Source organism: Haliotis asinina, chromosome 4, assembly GCF_037392515.1.
Source record: "Haliotis asinina isolate JCU_RB_2024 chromosome 4, JCU_Hal_asi_v2, whole genome shotgun sequence".
Lineage (NCBI taxonomy): Eukaryota > Metazoa > Mollusca > Gastropoda > Lepetellida > Haliotidae > Haliotis > Haliotis asinina.
Genome location: NC_090283.1, coordinates 35,616,783 through 35,637,189, shown reverse-complemented (window position 1 = coordinate 35,637,189; position 20,407 = coordinate 35,616,783). Strand labels below are relative to the sequence as shown.

At 44.1% G+C, this 20,407-nt stretch overlaps 1 protein-coding gene across 1 annotated transcript in view; it reads left to right on the top strand.

Moving 5' to 3' along the window:
* The window catches only part of LOC137281520 (intraflagellar transport protein 80 homolog), a 67,720-nt gene that overhangs the window by 16,261 nt on the left and 31,052 nt on the right, over window positions 1-20,407 (top strand). Inside the window, exons 6-9 of the mRNA XM_067812796.1 lie at window positions 3,765-3,854; window positions 4,840-4,977; window positions 14,304-14,428; window positions 15,172-15,345. Of these exons, the coding sequence (XP_067668897.1) occupies window positions 3,765-3,854; window positions 4,840-4,977; window positions 14,304-14,428; window positions 15,172-15,345 (527 nt within the window). The remainder of the gene's footprint in view (window positions 1-3,764; window positions 3,855-4,839; window positions 4,978-14,303; window positions 14,429-15,171; window positions 15,346-20,407) is intronic.

The window sequence follows — 20,407 nt, the reverse complement described above, 5'->3', positions numbered from 1 at the left end:
ACCTTCTTCACCGAAAACCATGCTAAACCATCTGAAACAAGCCGCCTCCGTAAGTGTAACAAAAAAAACACTGCAGACTCCTTCCAGTCTGTCTCACTCCACGCTATCCGACACCTTCAGCTGTTGATGAAGTGTCTCACCCCACACCCCCTTGTAGTGTCGCCCCAGCACCTCCTCCAGCACCTTGGGTTGTTACACGTTCCAATGCTAAACAACACCCTCCCATGAATCTTTTCTTTTTAATTTCACGTGTAGGTAGCACCGAGAACACTTTTCTTTTTACCAGCGGTACGGGATGTTACCAACGTAAGCAACTTGCCCTAACTGTCAGCAAGTACTAACTCATACTTACGCAATCAATCATAAGGATAAGGTTCCTGACTATCGTTTCTAGTATGACTGCAAAGTATGTTAAAAAAGTAACCAAAATCAAGTTCCAGCTCAGTGGGGTACGTTGTTTTCTGGTTCGATTTCGTCACTGAGAAAAACTGTTTTGCTTACCTACTGCTTTGCTCATAAAGTGTCATATGCAGACACAATCAGAGAAACAAGTATTGATTGTGATGGTAATGGGAAAGTCCTGGAAACCTCAACAGTATCAGACTATTTCATGTATTTTAAAGAGGTATGCTTTGCGATGGTTGAAAAGAATGGTTCGAACAGAATTGGTGGGGGCTGGCTTGACAATGGAAATTGACAAAAGTGAATTTTGGAAACTTAAGTATCATAGAGGTATGATGGTAGAGGGTCAGAGGGTTTCGGGTGGTATTTGTAGGGATACTAGACAGTTCTTTCTTGTTCTTTAGAGACGCACGACCGATGGACATTACTTGATGTTATTTGTAGGAAAGTGGTGTGGGGTAGTCATATTGTTACGGACTGTCGGAAGGCTTACGACGGACTGTCTGACCTGGGTTACACCCATAGTACAATCAACCATTTAGAGAACTTTGAAGGTAAGTGTATGCAGTATAGTATTGGTGCACAAATGATTTGCAAATAATCCGCCATTTCCAGTAATGGTTAATTGTATTTATTACCCAATCCCACCACCGGTGCCTGTACAAACTTGATTGAAAACTGGTGGTGGTGCATCAAAAGGCAACTACCAACAGCACACACTGGGCGACACTACTTTGCTCTACATCCAGCCAAAAATATGTATCGCTGTAGTGCCGAGAAAGACATTTTTGTGCAAATCCTAGATGACATTGGCTCCATTTACTTGGGAGGGCAGTAGAGGTAAGTTGTACTTTTTGAGTATTGATCAGTTGTATGGAATATAGCTTCCATATGGCGATGTTGTTATACTGACCTCAACCTATGTGGACACCTGTTTGATTCCTGAGGCTGAATACATGAACGGCAGTTATTGCAGGTCATATATTGTTTGTCATGCCTTATACGCATTATTGACGGTATAACTAGTGATTAATTTGAGTGACAGTTCATAAGTTAATGTTTTGGGTGGACGGGTACTGGCAAAACTCTTACCCACCACTTGATCGGTGTGTTCCTTTATTTGTTTCTCAGTTTTCCACCAACAGAACTAGTCATAGATGGGGATGAAACCATGTTTACAAGAATGCTTGAAATTTCTAGTGATCCTTTATTATAGTTACAGATATTCTACTTCATATATATGGCTACCCCCCACCTTTATATATATGTAGAAAGACATATTTATCTTGACTAAATCACAACATTCTAACCTCCTTGTTATAAATATAGAAATACAAAAATGCAAGTACGAATAAACAATGCCATTTAGAAAGTAAATTTTTTTTTTTAATCTAAATTAACTTACAGTCCTATAACAGTCATGCAGTTTTGAGATGGCATCAGTAGCCATAGAAAAGAAATGTTGCAGTATTATTACCTCAGCTCCTGTCAAATGCTACAGAAACAAGAGAAATTCAGTCACAGGCCAAGCTATGGCTATGACCCCCCAAGCTGACTTACATAACTACTTTACTGAGAGATTAGTTCTCTGACTAAGGTTAAATTATGCAATATTTACATTATACTGTATGACATCACATGGCTAGTTACTGTAGATAGTATTGAAGCTGTATGACCTCACATGGCTAGTTAATGTGGATGGTACTGAAGCTGTATGACATCACTTGGTTAGTTAATGTAGATGGTACTGAAGCTGTATGACATCACATGGCTAGTTGATGTAGATCGTACTGAAGCTGTATGACATCACATGGCTAGTTGATATAGATGATACTGAAGCTGTATGACATCACATGGCTAGTTGATATAGATGATACTGAAGCTGTATGACATCACATGGGGATTTGTCATAGTCCAAGGATGCTTTGGTTTCTTCCTGTTGTGTTAAGCGAAAGTTTGCAATAACTGAGATATGACATTCACTTTGACAAACATTTTGTCATGTACCATAATTATGCAGATGATACCATCACTTCAGCTATGATTGAAAGACCTTCTGAAAAGACATCTGAAAATATTATGGTACAAGGGGTGGTACTCATTGTATTGATGAAGTTGGTTGCTATTTGCGTCTTTGATCATAATCCCCTCAGGGGTGCACATGCTCCTGCCAGCAGTAGTGGAGCATGTAGATCTCACTGCATCAATGTTTTGAGGAAATTCCTCAGCTGTACTCATGGTGCTAATTAGAGATCAGGGAAGTTGATCAATGCATAGGCAGTTATCCCATGCCAGTGCCTTTTGCCTGAGTGAATGTTTGCATGCAATAGAGTCTGCTTTTGACATCTTTAACACAGAGGCCAAGAAGAGCAGGCTAGCGTTGTTACATGTAATGACTGCATGATTACTGAATGCATGAATAGAGAAGGGCTGGACCGTTTGTTTTTGCACACCATTCATCCCAGAAATCCTACATGAAACACCTTCCAACTTTCCAATACCCTGAAATGAAACCAAGAGCTGGCAGAAGATGAAGGTTCTCTGATCCAAGGAATATTTTCAGAACTTATGATGGGAGAAGTACTGAGAAAGAATAGCTCCATCTCATTCTGACATTCATATCAGACAAATACTTTACAAAGAAGCCAGTTCAGACCCAGAGTGAATTCAGACCTTGTGTTGAGTAGCATGTATTTTTAGGTGCCTAAACCTATTCAGTCTGAATGTGAAGCACTGAGTAAGGATGCTTGACTTGTTGTCATTTGAGCAAGCATGAAATGTCAACATTAGAAAGTAGGACAAACATGTTATCTAAATGAGTTGTTTCTTAAGTTTCATGAGTTCTCTCTTTTGGGGTTACACAGATTTTTTTTCAAGGTCATCACAACACTTGGAACAATTTTCCAACTTAATGCAATATCTCATTAACTGTTGTACCCAACATCTTCAAATTTGGTGACAGTCTACATTTATTGTCAATTCATGTTATTTTCTATTAAGTGTGGTTTCTGAAAAATAAGCAAATTATAGAGATCTTAAGCATAGCAAAATATTCTAAATTCGTCGCGCAGTGTTTTAAAAGGGTGTATAAGGGCCTATGAGACCCTTGTAAATTCTGTATTTCCTGGTGCAAACCAACAAAACACTGTAACTAAAAAATGTTTTTTCACTTAGAACCAGTATATTGTGGTTATATATGAAGTTTTGTCTTTATCTCTATTCTTTAAATGAACATCTAGACAATCTTCAGTTGTCATTCACAACATTTTTCCTTTAATTTTATGAAATTTAGAGTTAACTGATATCAGAACCGTAACATGAACTGAATAATGATTTTTCTAAATTTGAAATTTATATTTCAGTGGAAGGCTCATGATGGGGTAGTGTTGGTGGCTGACTGGAATCCTGTCAATAACCTCATCCTGTCTGGTGCTGAAGACTGCAAATATAAGGTTGTTATCTAAACGTTATGAGTTTTGTACAAAAAGCACCCCTTGTTCTGAAATCCAAATATTTACAATTTTACTGTAGAAATAAGTGAAAAATGAAATACACAACTTTATGGATGACAACTTCTTGTTTATTGGGTTAAAGGAATTATTTATGTAGATTCTTACATGATTATCATGCTAAAATAAACAATGTAAGAATCTACCTAGAAACATTGCATAATGCCATAAAGAAGAAGTTGCCATCCATAAAGTTGTATGTTTTGTTCTTGACTCAGTTATTTCTAGAATGGCAGTGAAACATCTAGTAAAATAGGTCTTCTGGTGTACTGACAGTAAACATATCACCATGCTATTACATTTCAGTTGGTGGTATATGGTCAGCAACTCTGAATCACATCATATTCATTCCAGTACTTACTCCCAAGCTCTGAAGTCTGACAGACTGCATATATAACAAGTGAACAGCACATTGTCTGCAGTATCTTTATGAAACTTGAAGTGCTGCTTGAATTATGTAAACATGACCATTGACGACGTAAACCTGTTACAGTTTGATTACAAGGCCATACAGACAACAGATTACTGATGTTTCACTTCTGTACATACATAAGACAACTTTGTGTAAATAAATAAACAATGGAAAATGTTCAGAGGCATTCATTGGAATTCAGAAACAAATTATAAAATTCCAGCAAATTTGCTCTGAAGCTATTAGGTTAACTAAACTAAGTAAAGAGATGAAAGCTGACCTAAATCATGTGCCATTGTTCGGTGCCATTGTTTACTGTACAGGGGGAATATTGGAGTTTCTATGCATCAATCCCAAGTTCAGCTTGGGCAACACTGCTGCTGTGAGCAAACTGTATTTCCTAAGCCTATTGGCCTTATGTCATCTTTCAGCAGCCATTGATATGTATTTGCTAAAGGATGAGTAGAACCTTTGATGACAACTGTAGTTGGTGTAAATGTACAGCTGTTGTTGCAGGTGTGGGACACTTACGGCCGACTGATGTACAGCAGCTCACCTCATGAGTATCCCATTACCTCAGCTTCTTGGACACCAGACGGGGAGATGTTTGCTGTTGGATCCTTCAATACCCTCAGACTCTGTGACAGGAGCGGGGTTGGTATTTACTGTGTATTTGGGTGTAAGAAGAGTGGCTAATTCTCAGCCATCACTTAACTCATCATGAGTCAACCATAGGGCAGGAATTAATTTTCACATGTTGATATTGGAATAACCACCTGCTTTTAGTTTACCTTGGTCTACATTGTGCTTACCACTTGTGTTGAGTCGCAAACATGTTTCAGTGGTTTCCTGTTGAAAGGATTGACATCCATCTCAGTTTGCCTCACCCATGTGCATTGGCCCACATAAATCTACTCCATTTGCGTGTTTCCTGCAAAGCACTCATGTGCCCTAGTTTCCAACTTGTACAGCAAGAAAACCTCCCCAATACTTTTAGGTTTAATTTGTTTTAATCATGTAAGCATTAGTTTTTGTAAATTCAGATATCTGCTGGTAGATTTTTGTAATCCTCGGGATAGACTTAAGTTGACCCTGCTGTTTCTTTACATGTCTCTTTTCTTTAGATGTCTCTTTTCTTTGTCACCACATGTAACAAACCTAAATCTGTGAGAGCCGTTTACATTCTATGCCCAGATTGTCAGGATCTTGTCACCAAATTACAGCGCGTTCAGAATGCAGCTGCATGTACCATCACCAGAAGCGGGAAGCAGTCACACATCACACCAGTCTTGTCAAACTGCACTGGCTGCCGATCAAAGCAAGGATTGAATATAAGATCCTGTGCATCACATACCGCTGCATAAATGGTTCGGCTCCATCCCACCTGTCCTACCTAGTGAACGAGTTTGTTCCATCTCGCTGTCTCAAATCAGCCAACAACTCACTACTCAAAATTCCCACAGCCAAACTGAAAACCTTTGGACACAGACGCTTCTCGTTCTCATCCGCCTTTCTTTGGAATGATCTGCCCGTCTTCATTAAAAACACTGAAACACTGTCTACCTTCCAGTCAAAGCTGAAAACTTTCCTCTTCCAAAAATATTACCCTGATGTCTAGACAGCTGTCTTATCAAAAGCGCCACGAGCCATCACTTGGTGTTTGGACTCTGTGCGCTATGAAAGATGACTTATTATGTTTTACAGATTAAAAATTGAAATGCGGCAGAGAGGGTTCAGGTGATCCTGGCACAGTCAGGCTGGTCAAGCTCATCATCAGCTCAGGGCCCTCGCCCCCTCTACACGCAGCCCAGACAGCGAATGGGACTTCTCCCAGGAAACACTGCCTAGTCGAACCCACCAAGAACTTTTCGGAGAATATGAAGGCTCCCCAACACTGCAGCCTTCTGCATTACCCAGATTGTCAGAAGGGCTGTGCTTCCGGTGGAGAACCCGGGCACTCTCCTCATCTGCGCCAAGAGATCAGGAGGTACCAAACCAAGGGCACCGAGAACAGTGGGGAGCCTGACGACAGTGTACTTGGGATGTAAGCGAGACATTTCAAAGGCGAGGTCCGCATATTTATCATGCTTTTCCTGAATCTTGCCAATCACATTGCTGTCAAAAGGGACAGAAAATTCAATGTTATAAATAATTTCATTGGCTTTATCAAAAAGGACAAGATCAGGTTTGTTGGCTGGAATTCGTCTCAGGCTGTATATTGGCCTATTCCAGAGAAGTTTGAAAGCATCATTTTCCAGGACGCCCTGGACATGTTCAGGGTCGTACCATGGATGGACCTCAGAGTCAAAGCCACAGGCATGGCGGAGACGATAGTAAAAGCAGCGAGCCATGCCATCATGTCTTTTAAGATATGCTGTTTGTGCCAAGGAAGGGCATCCACTGACAAGGTGTTGGACAGTCTCTGTAAATTTATTGCAAAGACGACATTTCATATTGATATTTTCTTTAAGAATCACATTCTGGCGATTGCGAGTGGGAAGTGACTGGTCCTGAGCAGCGAAAAGGAAGCCCTCAGTTTCACATTTGAGACCAGCCGACTTCATCCAGGCGAAGGAGTCGGTTGGATCGCTGTTCTGTTCCACACACTGCATATACACACGATGAAGTGGCTTCTCAGACAGCTTCTCCATGAATTACCGACTCTGGGCAGACTTGGTGAAAGACTTCACCTGGTTTACTCCCATCACTGTACCGTCCAGCAGTACATCGCCATCAACAAAATCAACTTCAAATTTCAAATTGTGTCCAACAACCTGGGCACGCTTAAAGTAGCTGTGGAATTCCTTGCTTTCATCATGAATCTTGACGTGCATCACCAGAGGATCATCTGACAAATAAATATGTGCAAAAGTACACAATAAAATTCTATCATGAAGAGCTTCCACATTAATCAAACCCTGACCTCCCGAATTGATTGGCATATATAAACGATTAAGAGAGGAACGAGGGTGGTGTGCTCTGTTATCAGACATGATCCTTCTGGTCAGGCGGTCAAGACTCTGGATGTCTTGTTTTGTCCAATCAACTACTCCAAAGGAGTAGGAGAGGACTGGCACAGCAAAGGTATTGGTGGCTTTGACCTTGTTTCAAGCATTTAGCTCGGAGCTCCAGATTTTCTTTAATCGAGATTTATACTCGGCCCGAAGTTTACCCTGAATCTGGACTTTCTGGAGCTTGTCTCGAACTTGCATTCCAAAATAGGTGTATGCCTGATCTTCCACAAGATGCTCAATAACTCCTCCCCCTTGTAACTTGACCAATCCATCATTAGTTACCTTGCCACGATTCAAATGAAGAGTATTACATTTGTCGAGTCCAAAAGTCATGCCAATATCATTAGAGAAGGACTCGACAAGGAGAACCTGTTCTTTCAAATTGGTCTCTCCTTTGGCAAGGAACTCGATGTCATCCATGTAGAGGAGATGAGTAAGAGGTGTTGGGGATCTGTGCTGAGGAGGTCCGGGATGGTTCCCTTCTTCCCTGTTGAGGAGAAAACTCAAAGGATTTAGAGACAGACAAAAAAGCAAAGGACTGAAGGAGTCCCCCTGAAATATTCCCCTTCTGATTGCAATAGATTCTGAAGTCTGCACCTGCCCTCGCGAGTACATCTCAAGTTGAGTCGACCAGCAACTCATTGAAGACTTGAGTAAATCAGGGAGGTCAATACACTGAAGAGACTTCAGAATCCATTCGTGAGGGACAGAGTCGTATGCCTGTTTGTAGTCTATCCAGCACATGGAGAGGTTGCGGTGGTATGTCTTAGCCTCTTCCAAAATCATTTTCTGTACAAGACGTTGATCCTTGCACCCCCAACATCCCTCTCTCGCCCCCTTCTACTCTCTGTAAATTATGTCATTAGAAGAGCAGTAAGATGACACGAGGTTTGTCAAACACCTTGTGAATAATTTGTATTGAGTATTCAGACATGTGATAGGGCGGAAGTTTTTGGGATCAGTCAAATCTCCTTTTTTGGGAAGCAGTATTGTGCGACGACCTTTGCAGAACCATGGAGGAACATCACCTGTGTCCACAAGAGAATTAAAACAGTGAAGTAATGGTGTTTGGACACAGGGAAACAGTTTCCAATACCGGTTTCGAATGCCATCAGGCCCTGGAGTTGTATCAGATTTGGACTTTTTAATGACACTTTTCAGGCAATCTGGTGAGATGTAACACACAAACGACCTAGTTACTTTCTCATGCATTGCATGGTCATAATCATCGACCCATGGTGCCTCCAGGTTACAGTCACCGGGTATAGACCACAACTGTTTCCAGAACCTTTCATTGGCAGCCATGGGAGGCCGTTTGTCATGCTCATCAACACCACTTGTCTTGAGTTGCCTGTAAAATTGCTTTTCATTATTTCTAAATAGTTTATTTTGTTTGATTAATTTGTTTCTCTTTTCCCATTTTTTCTTTCAGTCCAAATTTTTATTTTTGCCTTAAGGGAATCAACAATTTGGAGAAGTACCTTTTCTTTTGTTGTCTTGTACTGTAATTTTAATTTTCTCCAAATTGCCTTTTGACGTTTAGACATGGGATTCCCTGATGACCTTAATTTCAGGCACAGCTCTATCCACGAAATATATTTTCTAGTTTCTATTAATTTTACTTCAAACCGGTTTTTTCTTGGTTTATTTTTCTTAGTATTGGGAGATTTTTCTTTGGAAACTGTGTGAAGTTCCTCCAAAGTTTGAGCGGCAGCATAGACACAACAATTTACTTCATGTAACGAACAGTCCGCAGGGAGTTTTAGAGAGATAATTTCATTAAGTAAATCAATTTCATTTTTGGGAAAAGACATGTTTAGTTGTTTAATTGGCCTCCGTTTCTCTAAAGGTAAATCACAAATTTCCTCATAAATAGATGTAAACAAAATGTACACAGGATTTTCGGTAAGGTCTGCAACTGAAGAAGAGGAAGAGTGAGGGTCCAAAATTTCAGGGCCAATTGGCTCTTTCTGAGAAGAGTTTCCATCAGGAAGAGGAAAGAGGTTGACGCGGACGTCCATCAGAAGTTTGGGGTCTGCTGCCACTTGAGCACTTTGCTCTTGCAAAGCTTCCTGATGGGCACCAGTTGTGGATTGAACTGGCTCACGGGGGCATAAGATGTTTTAGCCGCCGGAGTTGATCTCGGAGATTTTGCTCCGTCAGGTAAGCATACATGGGCATGGCATTGTCCCAATGCAGCTTCAGCGACTTGCCATTAATACGTGGATTATCAGGCCATCCAGTCGCCATCGCACACTCAAGTAGTGTGGATTTGAGATGTTTTGACCAAGATATTCTTGGCCGGGTTCTGTGCCTTCCCCTGGGGCAAGTCCCATCTCCAGTAAGGTTGGTTTGACTACCGGAGGAAGGCTGACTGGGCTGCGGAAGTGAAAGATTGAATTCTTTTTGTCTTGCTGTAACCCAGTAAGAAAACCAGCTTCGGGGGGTCAGCCCTAACTTACTTATTTTTCCTTATCCTGACTTGTCTCCCTCTATGTGAATGATTGTGGAACATTTCAATCCCTTACAGTTCCCGTAAAGCAGATGTGAAAGTTCACTCACCCATGGATTGCCTCCCTTTTCCCACCAAAACATGCTTGTCATGCACTCCTTTATACGGATGGTTGGGCAAGCATGTATATTTTTTTGGCTATAGTTAGCTAACATTTGAGAAATTTTTCATAGTATGTGATATAAATTGATCGTAATGTGGTTTGTTTACATTTGATGAAATATTGCAGTGACTGCAGGTACCAGCCATCAACAACATCCTTTCCTCCAATGCCAGTCATACGTTAATCATGTTCTTCCAGTTTCTGTAACAGATACAGTATTCAGATTTGCAATTTAATCGTTATTTGTGTTATATTTATAGACATGTGATTGATCGGATGAGGAAATACTCTCAATTCACCTGTTGAAGCAGATGTACGTGCACACCCTCAGATACTGCTGCCTAAACTACCATTAAGACCAGAGCATCAATGCAGACTACTTCAACGTAGAAGTTCGACCTGGGTTACTTCATGAAGGAGTTCATTACACAGATGATGGCTATGATGGAGCAACAGTTCGCCAAAAAGAGAGGCTCACATCAGAACCCTCCGAGGATGTTTGTGGAGGCACAAATCTTCAGAAACATGTTCCTGTGAGATCAGTGTCCTCGTCCCACAAGTCTACGAATGAAGATGATGTTCACGAATAGGAAGTCGCGTCCGCAAGCCCTCGACGTCCAAGAAAACTAGGCAGGGATGGAAAAAGTGAATCACCTTCACTATCCAGTAATTCCACATCAGCCTTCCACAGCTTCCACAAACGATTTTCGCAGCAGGAAGAACATCGGCGTCACAAAAGGAAGGTTTGTGAAGGCACCACTCACTGGACCTGCTGCTCAGATAGTTTAATGAAAACATTGTGCCTTCCGGCAAGCAGACTAATGCTTTGTCCACACCCCCTTTATGCAGCCTTATCATCCCTGCTATCATCTGCCTTTTGTGTCAAAATTGTTTTGTTGATAGTCAAAATTGGCTTTCATTCGACTTGTAGAAATGATACTAAAGAACTGGTAGATGTCATGAGTGTTGATAGATAGGCCAGTCACCCATGATTATGTTTAGATGAAGTTTTAATGGATTGCATGGGATGGTAGCTTAGCGATCAGAAAAACAGGCAGGTGGGATACACCGAAGTGTACGATCTTCTCTAGATATATTGTACTCTGAAGTGTTTCAAGGTGGGGGGTCTTCTCAAAATTGTTATGTTTAAAAAAAATCTTCAATGCTCGCAATGACACGGGGGCCCTCTGCTGCAGTCAGCAAGATTTGTCATCAAACAGAACGACATCATGTTACCGGAAGATTGATGAGGCAAGATTTAAGCCATGATTCCAAAAACAGTCATCTCTACGAACATGGCAGTCTTCTCACCTCAGGTCCATACTTCAACTTTGTCCACTACAGGGGTTTCCTTGCTGAATACCTGGACAGAAGGAACAAGATTGCTCTACCAGGCAACTTCAAGAGACTGCTTTTTATTGCACGTCAACGTGGATGCTTCGCTATAAGAATGAAGGGCACATTTCTACAACGAAGTGGTTTCAGGGAAGTGGTCAAAAGAAGAACACCACCACATAAATCATCTGTGGCCGTATGCATATCTCAGGCGTAAATCCAACCACGGGCATAAATGTGAATTGCGCCCAAGCGCATGACGTTAGAAAAGTTACGCCTTACTTTATGTCCCAGAATTACGTCACCTACCTAGGTGGCATAAGCCAGGCGTAGCTGATCAATGGCGGCCGTAGTTTACCAACACTGCAGACGACACTTGAACAGAAACAGGATATTCAGAGACAGAACGAACCCGTTGGAAGTATTTGACGATCTTGATCTTCATAGTCGATTCAGGTTTCGGAGAATCGACATATTCAGGATTGTTCATTCACTCGGAGATGACATCAACCGTGGTGTTTACCGCAGATCCACTTTATCTTCCGAGTTGCAAGTGCTCGTTGCCTTGCGCTTCTATGCTACAGGTTCATTTCAGAACGTTGTCAGTGACACCATCAATGTACACCAGTTGACCGTGAGTAGAGTTGTTAGGATGGTGTCCCTATCACTTCAGTAATTGCGTGAAGTGTACGGATATAAATGGCTCATGAAATCTTATGTCCCTGGATAATCAAACAAGTTGTCAAGACAGCTTATGTAAAAATGACCTACATTAAAATTTGGAAACCAATAGAACATCTAGCCTAAATTTTAATCAGTGTCTGCGTAATAGATAAAAAATATTGATATGCATAGTAGCTTCACATACCATGACTCGTGAACGAGTCGCATGGTGCCGTAGCCTTAGAGGTACCGAGTGGTGTAGCAGCTCTATTGAGGGAAGAAGCAGCTGATGTTGATGGCACTGGGGACCCGGTCGATGTTTGAGAGAGGTCAAGCGCTGCTGTGTCAGGTTGGCGGGATTCAACACCCTCCTCTATCCCGACAAGCAAGGACAACTGGGGCCCAGTGATGTCCAGCACCCACGATGTATATGTTGACTCCTTTGGTTGGGGTCCACCACCAGTATACAGGTTCTCCATGGCACCGATGTCCCTCTTAGCCCTTCTCAGCAGGTCTTTCCACTTCTTTTTTATGTCTTCGACGTCCCGGCTGACACCGGTCGATAGAGAGTTGATCACGGCCGTGATCTTTCTCCATTCCTCTTGTTTCTGTCTATTGGTTACCGAGTTCGTCAGCCGGGACTGCAGAATAGTCTTCCTGTCGTTATACATCTCTAGCAAACACATAATTTCACCGTCACGGGTTTTCATTGCTTACGGAAGTCAGCCATCATGGATCAATCAATGAATGCTGCGAAATTCTTTGGCACGAAAGTTCGAAATCTAATTATAGCATGCTTACTCCTAGGCGTAGAACTGTTACACCAGGCCTAGCTACACCGTGACTATGCCTCGATTGTGCATGCCGCTTAAAAGGAAGGCGCCGCTGAGCCTGACGTAGTGCTTTAAGCCTGACATAAGCTAGGCCTGAGATATGCATACGGCCACTGGAGATTAAAGCAGCAATAAATGCCATACAACTCTGCACAAGCCCATTGATCAACTGATTGCTGATGGTCCACTGACAACTCAATAGTGGCGTTCTACATCTACAAAATCACCAAGTCTGCTCCAGCTCACCTTCCCTCTATTCAGTGTCACAGATGAGTTAAACATACGGCTTAAGGCTTGTCACATCCGGGAATGAAGAAGTTAAGCAGACACTCTATCCCATATACCTCACCTATCGCCAAGAGCATAGATACACCACCCATACTGTTTCCTGGCTTATCATAAAGGCAATAGGATCTCCCCTCATAGACCTTTTCACCACAAGGTTCAACAAGTAACTTCTGACATTCATCTCATCAGTGCCAGACCCTCAAGTCTGGGCAATGAATGCCCTGAGCATATCATGGGAAGGACTATACGTATACACATTCCCATCTCCAGTTCTACTACCTCGAGTGTCGAATTGCAGATTTAACAGGTTCAAGTGCCTAGTCATCCCCTATAGAAGTCTCAAGGATGACAAAACCATACTTTATGTGAGCCATTATGATGAGGGCCTACTAGGCAGCAGGGCTAGAACCTCCAAAATACTTGAAGTCAGAGCACTGGTGTTCACACTTGCTTTTCACGGAAACTGTCCGATATCATCTATAGTGGAGGGCTGCTTGTGGAAGGTGTTTGCCAACCTCAACCTTAGAGACATTGTTTTCCCTTCAGCCAAGCCCTCCCGGCAGTACTAAGTCTAGATTTCCCCAGGTTCTGAATCTCTGGTCCGCCTTGGGCTCCTTTTCAGTTAAATAGGTCTGTTTGTTGCAATCAAAATTATATATTCAGAGACTAAGCATTAGTCTACCTCTCACTGTGCACCACAGATCTTTGTCATAAGTTCTGGTTCCGCTCTGTTTCTACAATTGTATCTGAGCACAGTTTGATGGTGTACTTTTCATAAATTCTAATTCTCATGCCTACAGCAAATAAGGCACAATGTTGAACAAGATAACCTAAAACATGAGTTCTCTTCAGTTAGAACAAGATTTTGTGGTTACCTTAGCCTACATAATTCACTGCCCACTCTGATTTTGTCATCTTCCCCACTGCACGTTCTTTGTGACCACTGTAAACACAACTGGCTTAGCGCAGAGTGGGCCAGTGCACAAGGTCAACAGGGATTAATGCAAAACTTTTCAAAAGGAAACTGTTGAAGTATGTGTGTGATTGAAGCTAACAAAAGTAGTCAATGCTGTGTAGACCATTGCAGGTGTAAAAACCTTTTAACAGGTCTATCTGTAATGATTTTTTTAATTATTAGTTTCAATAATTTGTAAGCTCTTTTTTTTTTTTTTTGAGAAAATATTCTTTGCTCTGCATCTAAAGGTATTCATGGCATTCATTTTTCTCTGCAGTGGTCCTATGCCCTTGAGAAACCAAATACAGGCAGTGTTTTCAACTTGGCATGGTCGAGTGATGGAACTCAAGTGGCAGGAGCATGCGGGAATGGCCAGGTCATCATTGCGAATGTTATAGAGAGGTAGGGCAATATGGAGCATGTTCCCATAAACTCTAAATTCTTGACTTTCTTGCTGTATTCTGTGTATCTTATTTTCCTGCATTTATGGTTTCAATTCATTACTCTACAGTATAGTCTCGTAATCAGAGGTTCTGCATATGTAGCAGGGTGTGGAGAGTCATCGACAGATGACATCCGTACCTTGTCAGCTTGCTGACGGGAGTTAACCTCTTTGGTCTTGTTGACAAGGTGTCTGACTTCATATCAGAAGGTCTGTGCTTTGAATCCCAAGACGGGGCTCTGAAATTTTATGGACGTTACATTGGCAGCCAAAGTGGAGATGAGCATGTTCATCTTTATTTTGAGCCGAATAAGTCTCAGTACCCTGCTATGGGAGTTTGTTAAAAATTGCCTCTGTTCTCCCAGTCATAAATGGGTACCTGGTGGAATAAGATGGTCATATGACTGTTAACCTTCTAGTGCCACACACAGGCAGCTTGGGTTACCTCAGGGTATTTTAATGTCTGCACTGTGTGCACAATTAGCAGTGTATTTAGCAGCACTGAGTATCTTCAAGGTGATTATTATGTGCTCTACAAATGCATCCCATATACACACTGACTTTTTTTAGATTTTGTTGTGGAATGTTGAGGACAGCTCAGCGTGGTCAACATTCTTCCTCGCCTCTGCCGGTGTGACAGTGTTTTGTTTCTTTATCATGTATCATATATTTGTTTGTTGTCAATGTAGGTTTGCTTTTCCAGGAGACTAGAATGGAAGAACTTTGAAGCCACGCTCGTAGCAAGTAAACAAATCTGTATCCGTAATGTGATGAATGATGCTGGGGAGAAGCTGGACTTCCGGGACAGAGTCATCAAACTTTCTATGTCATTTGCTCATCTAGTGGTTGCCACATCGTCTCAGTGTTACATTTACAGGTGGGTAACTCATGTCTAGACTGCTGCATTGAATGACATATCAGGCGACAACATTTCTGACTACATAATTCATTTTCTATAAAATGCTGTCAGTGAGACACTGATTGTATAGACAAGAACTGAATCATTTGTGTTTTACATAAGTCTGATGCCTAGTCATCCCCCAGTATGTTCATACACTATTCATGCACTACTGTTTTAGACCATTAATAAAAACACATACTGATTTATGATATTGGGATCTGTCTGCATATAGACATTCTTTTTCATGGAGATCGTCCTTGGGGTACTTACATGCATTTTCTGCTGCCGGAAAATGTCAGGTGACAGTTGTATCAATGTTTTAGTAAAATATTGTACACTCAACAAAAAGTCGTTTTTGTTGATTATAACGTATCTACAAGGTTGCAATTACATGCTTGAAGATACCTCAGGAGTCTTCCTCTACTGATGTATGGTTTATTCGTTCGTTAAAAAGAAACAGAACATATTTAAAACCACAAGTTACCTTGTTTGTCTGTGACTAGAATTGTATTATGGCGGCTTTCCCGTGGGTTACGCACGTGTTGCTTTCCCATGACGGGAAGCCGGCGTCCACGCATGTTGAAATATTGTGTCTTGTACCAACTAGTTCATGTTGTGGGTGTTCATGTAATTTTCAATGTTTTGTACGTGATAAATAGCGTTTTATACGTATGTATGCTCGTATGTATGTTCGCTCTTAGCTTATGCCTTGCATATTTGGCTTATACGCGTTTACGGCGTGTACGTCTTGCGGGACAAATATTTCCCCCAAAGACAAGCACTCTAAGTGCCTTTGTTGTGTGGAGAAAGCGGGACATGACCTTGGAGTTTGCGAGTTGTGCTTGGGTTTCTCCCCCCGGGCTCGGAAAAGGAGGGCAGCGGACTCCTCCGGTTTTGATATGGCACTAATGACTCAGAGAGGGAGGGTTCGCCCCCAGTCCCTCTCACAGTCTTGGCACAGGGTCCGTTGAGGGTTCCTTGGGTTCCAGTCCCTGCGCCACCCCTCCCCATGAGAGCGGAGGACTCGGTTCTGTCCAAACTTCCTCCCACGTCTCGGGACCGGGGTTCGGCAGGCTCCGCGTTGGTTACTGGAGCGGAGTGTGCCTTCGGCTCTTCTCTCCCCTCTCTCGCTCGCTCGTCCGTCGGGGCGTGGGTTGTCCTTTCAGGAGGACTCTGTCTCGGCTTCGGGCTCGGATGTTGAGGTGATGGCTGTCAGGGAGGTTGAGGAGGCTGAGGGTGCCTTTCGTTTTTCCTCGGCCTTGCGGGAAGTGCGTCAGAGAATAGCACAGGCAATTCCTCAGGCCGTAGTCCCAACTAGCCGTCTGCCGGGTGAGGCGTTTGCTCCTAGGCAACCCTCACAGACGCAGCTCCGCATACTCCCTCGCTAGTTCTGGTTGTGATGGATCCCCTCTTAGCTGGTACGCGTTTGCACTTCAATCTGCCGGAGCTTGTTTGCCGTTACCAGCTGGGGGACGATTCTCTCTTCCTTGTGCCGGGGGAGGTTCAGCTTCCTTGGGTGTAGCTCCGGCTGCCAAACAGGGGCGGTTAGTTCCACCATTTGCCCAGTCAGGAACCCCCCTGCGGCAGGCATACCAGACCATGCAGCAGGTGCGGGTGGTGGTGGTCCATGCGACCTACCTCTCCTCTTTACAGAGTTCGGCCCTGGAGACGGTATAAGGCGCACTTTGGTGCCGTCCTGTCCGATCAAGGCGGGTATTCTGCGAGACGAGGTTCAGGCTTTGCTGGATAAGTCCGTGACAGAGCGTGTACCGTTGGGCGAGGAACAGGCAGGATTTTACTTCCTTGTTCCCAAAAATGATGGTGGGTTCCATCCCATTCTCAAGTTCAAGGGGTTGAACCGCATGTTAGAGGTTCCGTTCTTCAAGATGGAGATTCGCTCGGTGATCTCCACTGTTCAGCCCAGCATTTGGCTCACGTCGATCGACCTGAAGGACGTGTATCTTCATGTGCCGATACACCCGTCATTCAAGTAGTTCCTTCGGTTCTCTTATGACATGGTGTGTTATCAGTTCACGGTGCTTCCCTTCGGCATCGCCACGGCCCCAAGGGTGTTCATCAAACTCATGATAGTGCCGGCTTCTCTAGTCGCAAGGAAGGCATTGTCACCCTTACCTGGATGACTGGTTGCTCTGTGCGCTATCCCAGCCAGTGTGTCTAGACTCTACTCATGTAGTGATAGATATTCTAGTTCGGCTGGGGTGGATCATCAACCTCAAGAAATCCGACCTGGTACCCACCCAGGACTTGGTTTTTCTCCGGGTGAGGTTCACAACGAATCAGGGTCTTGTTTCCTTGTTGCCCAACCGGGTCAGCAGAGTGCGGGAGAGGGTGTCTTCCTTCCTCTCATAGCCCCATGCCCCTGCGTGAACTTGCATTTGGCTCCTGGGTCACATGGCGGTGACCGTCTCTGTGGTATGGCGGGTGCAGTTGAGGATGTCCCCCATACAACAAGCTTTGGCGTATCTGTGAGCTCACTCCGAGGATTTGGAGAAGCGTCTCACAGTCCCCGGGTGGTTGTCTCCTCGCCTTCAGTGGTGGACCGATGTCGGGAATCTCTCCAATTCTTACAGTTCAAACTGATGCGTCCGTCACAGGCTGGGGGAGATCGTTCTGGGCAGTCTGTCGGCGTCCGGACTCTGGTCCGAAGCCGAAGTCAGTCTTCACATCAGTGTCTTAGAACTGAGAGCTGTGCAGTTGGTTTTCGAGCGCTTTCTGGATCATGTCAGGGGCCAGGTGGTTCGTCTTCAGTTGGAAGCAAGGCGGCATGGTGTCCCCTGCCCTCCTTCAGGAGACATGGGATTTTCTCCTCTGGTGCGACAAGTACGACTGTCAGGTGATTCCAGTTTATCTCCCGGGACTGGAGAACATGCGAGCAGACACTCTCTCTCGCCGGATCCTGGCCCCGCACAAGTGGATGCTCCATCGGCAGGTATTCTGTGTTATCTCCCAGGTATACGGGTCGTTCCAGGTGGATCTGTTTGCGTCCGGGGGTACGAATCAGTTACCCATGTTCTGTCCTCGGATACCAGACCAGAGGGCGGTCGCCTTCCTGCTGGATTGGACAGGATGGGTTCTATGGGCATTTCTGCCGCTTCCCCTGATTCCCCGGGTCCTCTCCCAGCTGTCCACCCAGCCAGCTCGGCTGCTTGTGCTTCTGGCACCTCTTTGGCCATGAAAGAGCTGAATTCTGGTAATTCTCAGGTTTCTGGCTCAGCCTCCTGTTCTGTTACCTTTGCGACTGGACATTTTCACTCAGAACAGCATGCCACACCAAAGTCCACGGATTCAGTGGGTGGCTTGGCCTCTATCAGGTCTAGCCTCGAGGCACACGGAATTCCTGCGGCAGTTGCAGACACAATTCTGGCTTCGAGGCGGGATTCAACAAACGTTCAATACGAGGATAGGTGGTCCCGCTATGCGCGCTGGTGTTCAGATAGGGGGATTGCAGATCCCTTTTCTGCGGATTTAGTCCGAGTATTGGAGTTCTTGCAGGCTCATTTCTAAGAAGGCCAGACGGCTTCGACCATTCATGGCTACTCCACCGCTATTTCCACTTTTCACACCCCTGTCGATGGTGCTCTTCTGGGGCAGCACCCTCTCGTACAGCGCTTTCTAGCTGGCGTGGATTGGGTTTGACCTGCTGTCAGGCGAACCAGCCCACCTTGGGATTTGTCAATTGTGCTTGATTGGCTGTCCAGTCCTACTTTCTCACGTTTATCGGCTATTTCCATTCAGCTGTTAACATGGAAGGCTGTATTTCTTGTGGCGGTAACATCTGGGAGAAGGGTTGGTGATTTACATGTCATGTCTGCAGACCTGGTGCTGACAGTGTTTCACCCTGACCGTGTCAGTATTCGCCTCCCAGATACTTACCGTCCGAAGATCGATCACGCTTTCCATGTGACAGCTCCTATAAAACTTCCTACTCTCACCCAGCCTTCTACATCGGGGACCTCTGCAACGAGCACTCACCCCTTGGATGTCCGTAAGACCCTCAAGGTCTATATTAAATGAACACAAGGGATCCGTACGGGTACCCATCTGTTCTATTGTTACGGTGGTGGGTATGCTGGGTTGCCGGCAAGCAAACAAACTCTCTCTAGTTTCTGTTATCTGTGCCGCATATCAGGCTACTGGCAAGTCTCCCCACGAGGGGTTGAAGACTCACTTGGTCAGGGCAGTAGCAGCTTCAAAAGCATTCGCATCAGCACTGCCCATTGAAGAGATTTGCTCTGCTGCTATTTGGAGCAGGCCTAGCACGTTCATCAAGCACTATCAGCTTGATACGCACTCACGTGAGTGTGCATGGTTTGGTCATTCGGTTCTCTCCAGTGGACAGTGACCTGCCACCCTGACCGAGTGAGTCTTGGTTACTTGGCAGTTGATGCTGCTGACATACTGTGTATTAGTGCATATCTCCAGTGTTGACATGTCCTGCGACTGCGATCTGACTAGATTTGTTGTCAGTCTAAATCATGCTTAGCTCTGAGTCAGTCTTGGTGCAGTTGCTCCCTGTCGGTTCTCTCCCATAATGCCTCTTTTGGAAGCTCATCGGGAGTATGACACAGGTGAGTATTTGTTGTGTGTGTTAATTTTCGTAATTACAATCGCTAATAATTCCATACTGTACCAGAATTCCCTCCTCCCTAGCCGACCCGTGAAGGTCCCGGGGTAGAATAGGCCTTCAGCAACCCAGGCTTGCCATAAAAGGCAACTCAGCTTGTCGTAAGAGGCGACTAACGGGATCGGGTGGTCAGACTCGCTGACTTGGTTGACACATGTCATCGGTTCCCAATTGCGCAGATCGATGCTCATGTTGTTGATCACTGGATTGTCTGGTCCAGACTCGATTATTTACAGACCGCCGCCATATAGCTGGAATATTGCTGAGTGCGGCGTAAAAGTAAACTCACGCACTCCTCCCTAGCCTCCGGTCTTTGCGAGTCTGAGTTATGCATAAAAGTACCCCAAGGACGATCTCTATGAAAAGGAATTAGACAAACCTGTAGAGGTTTCC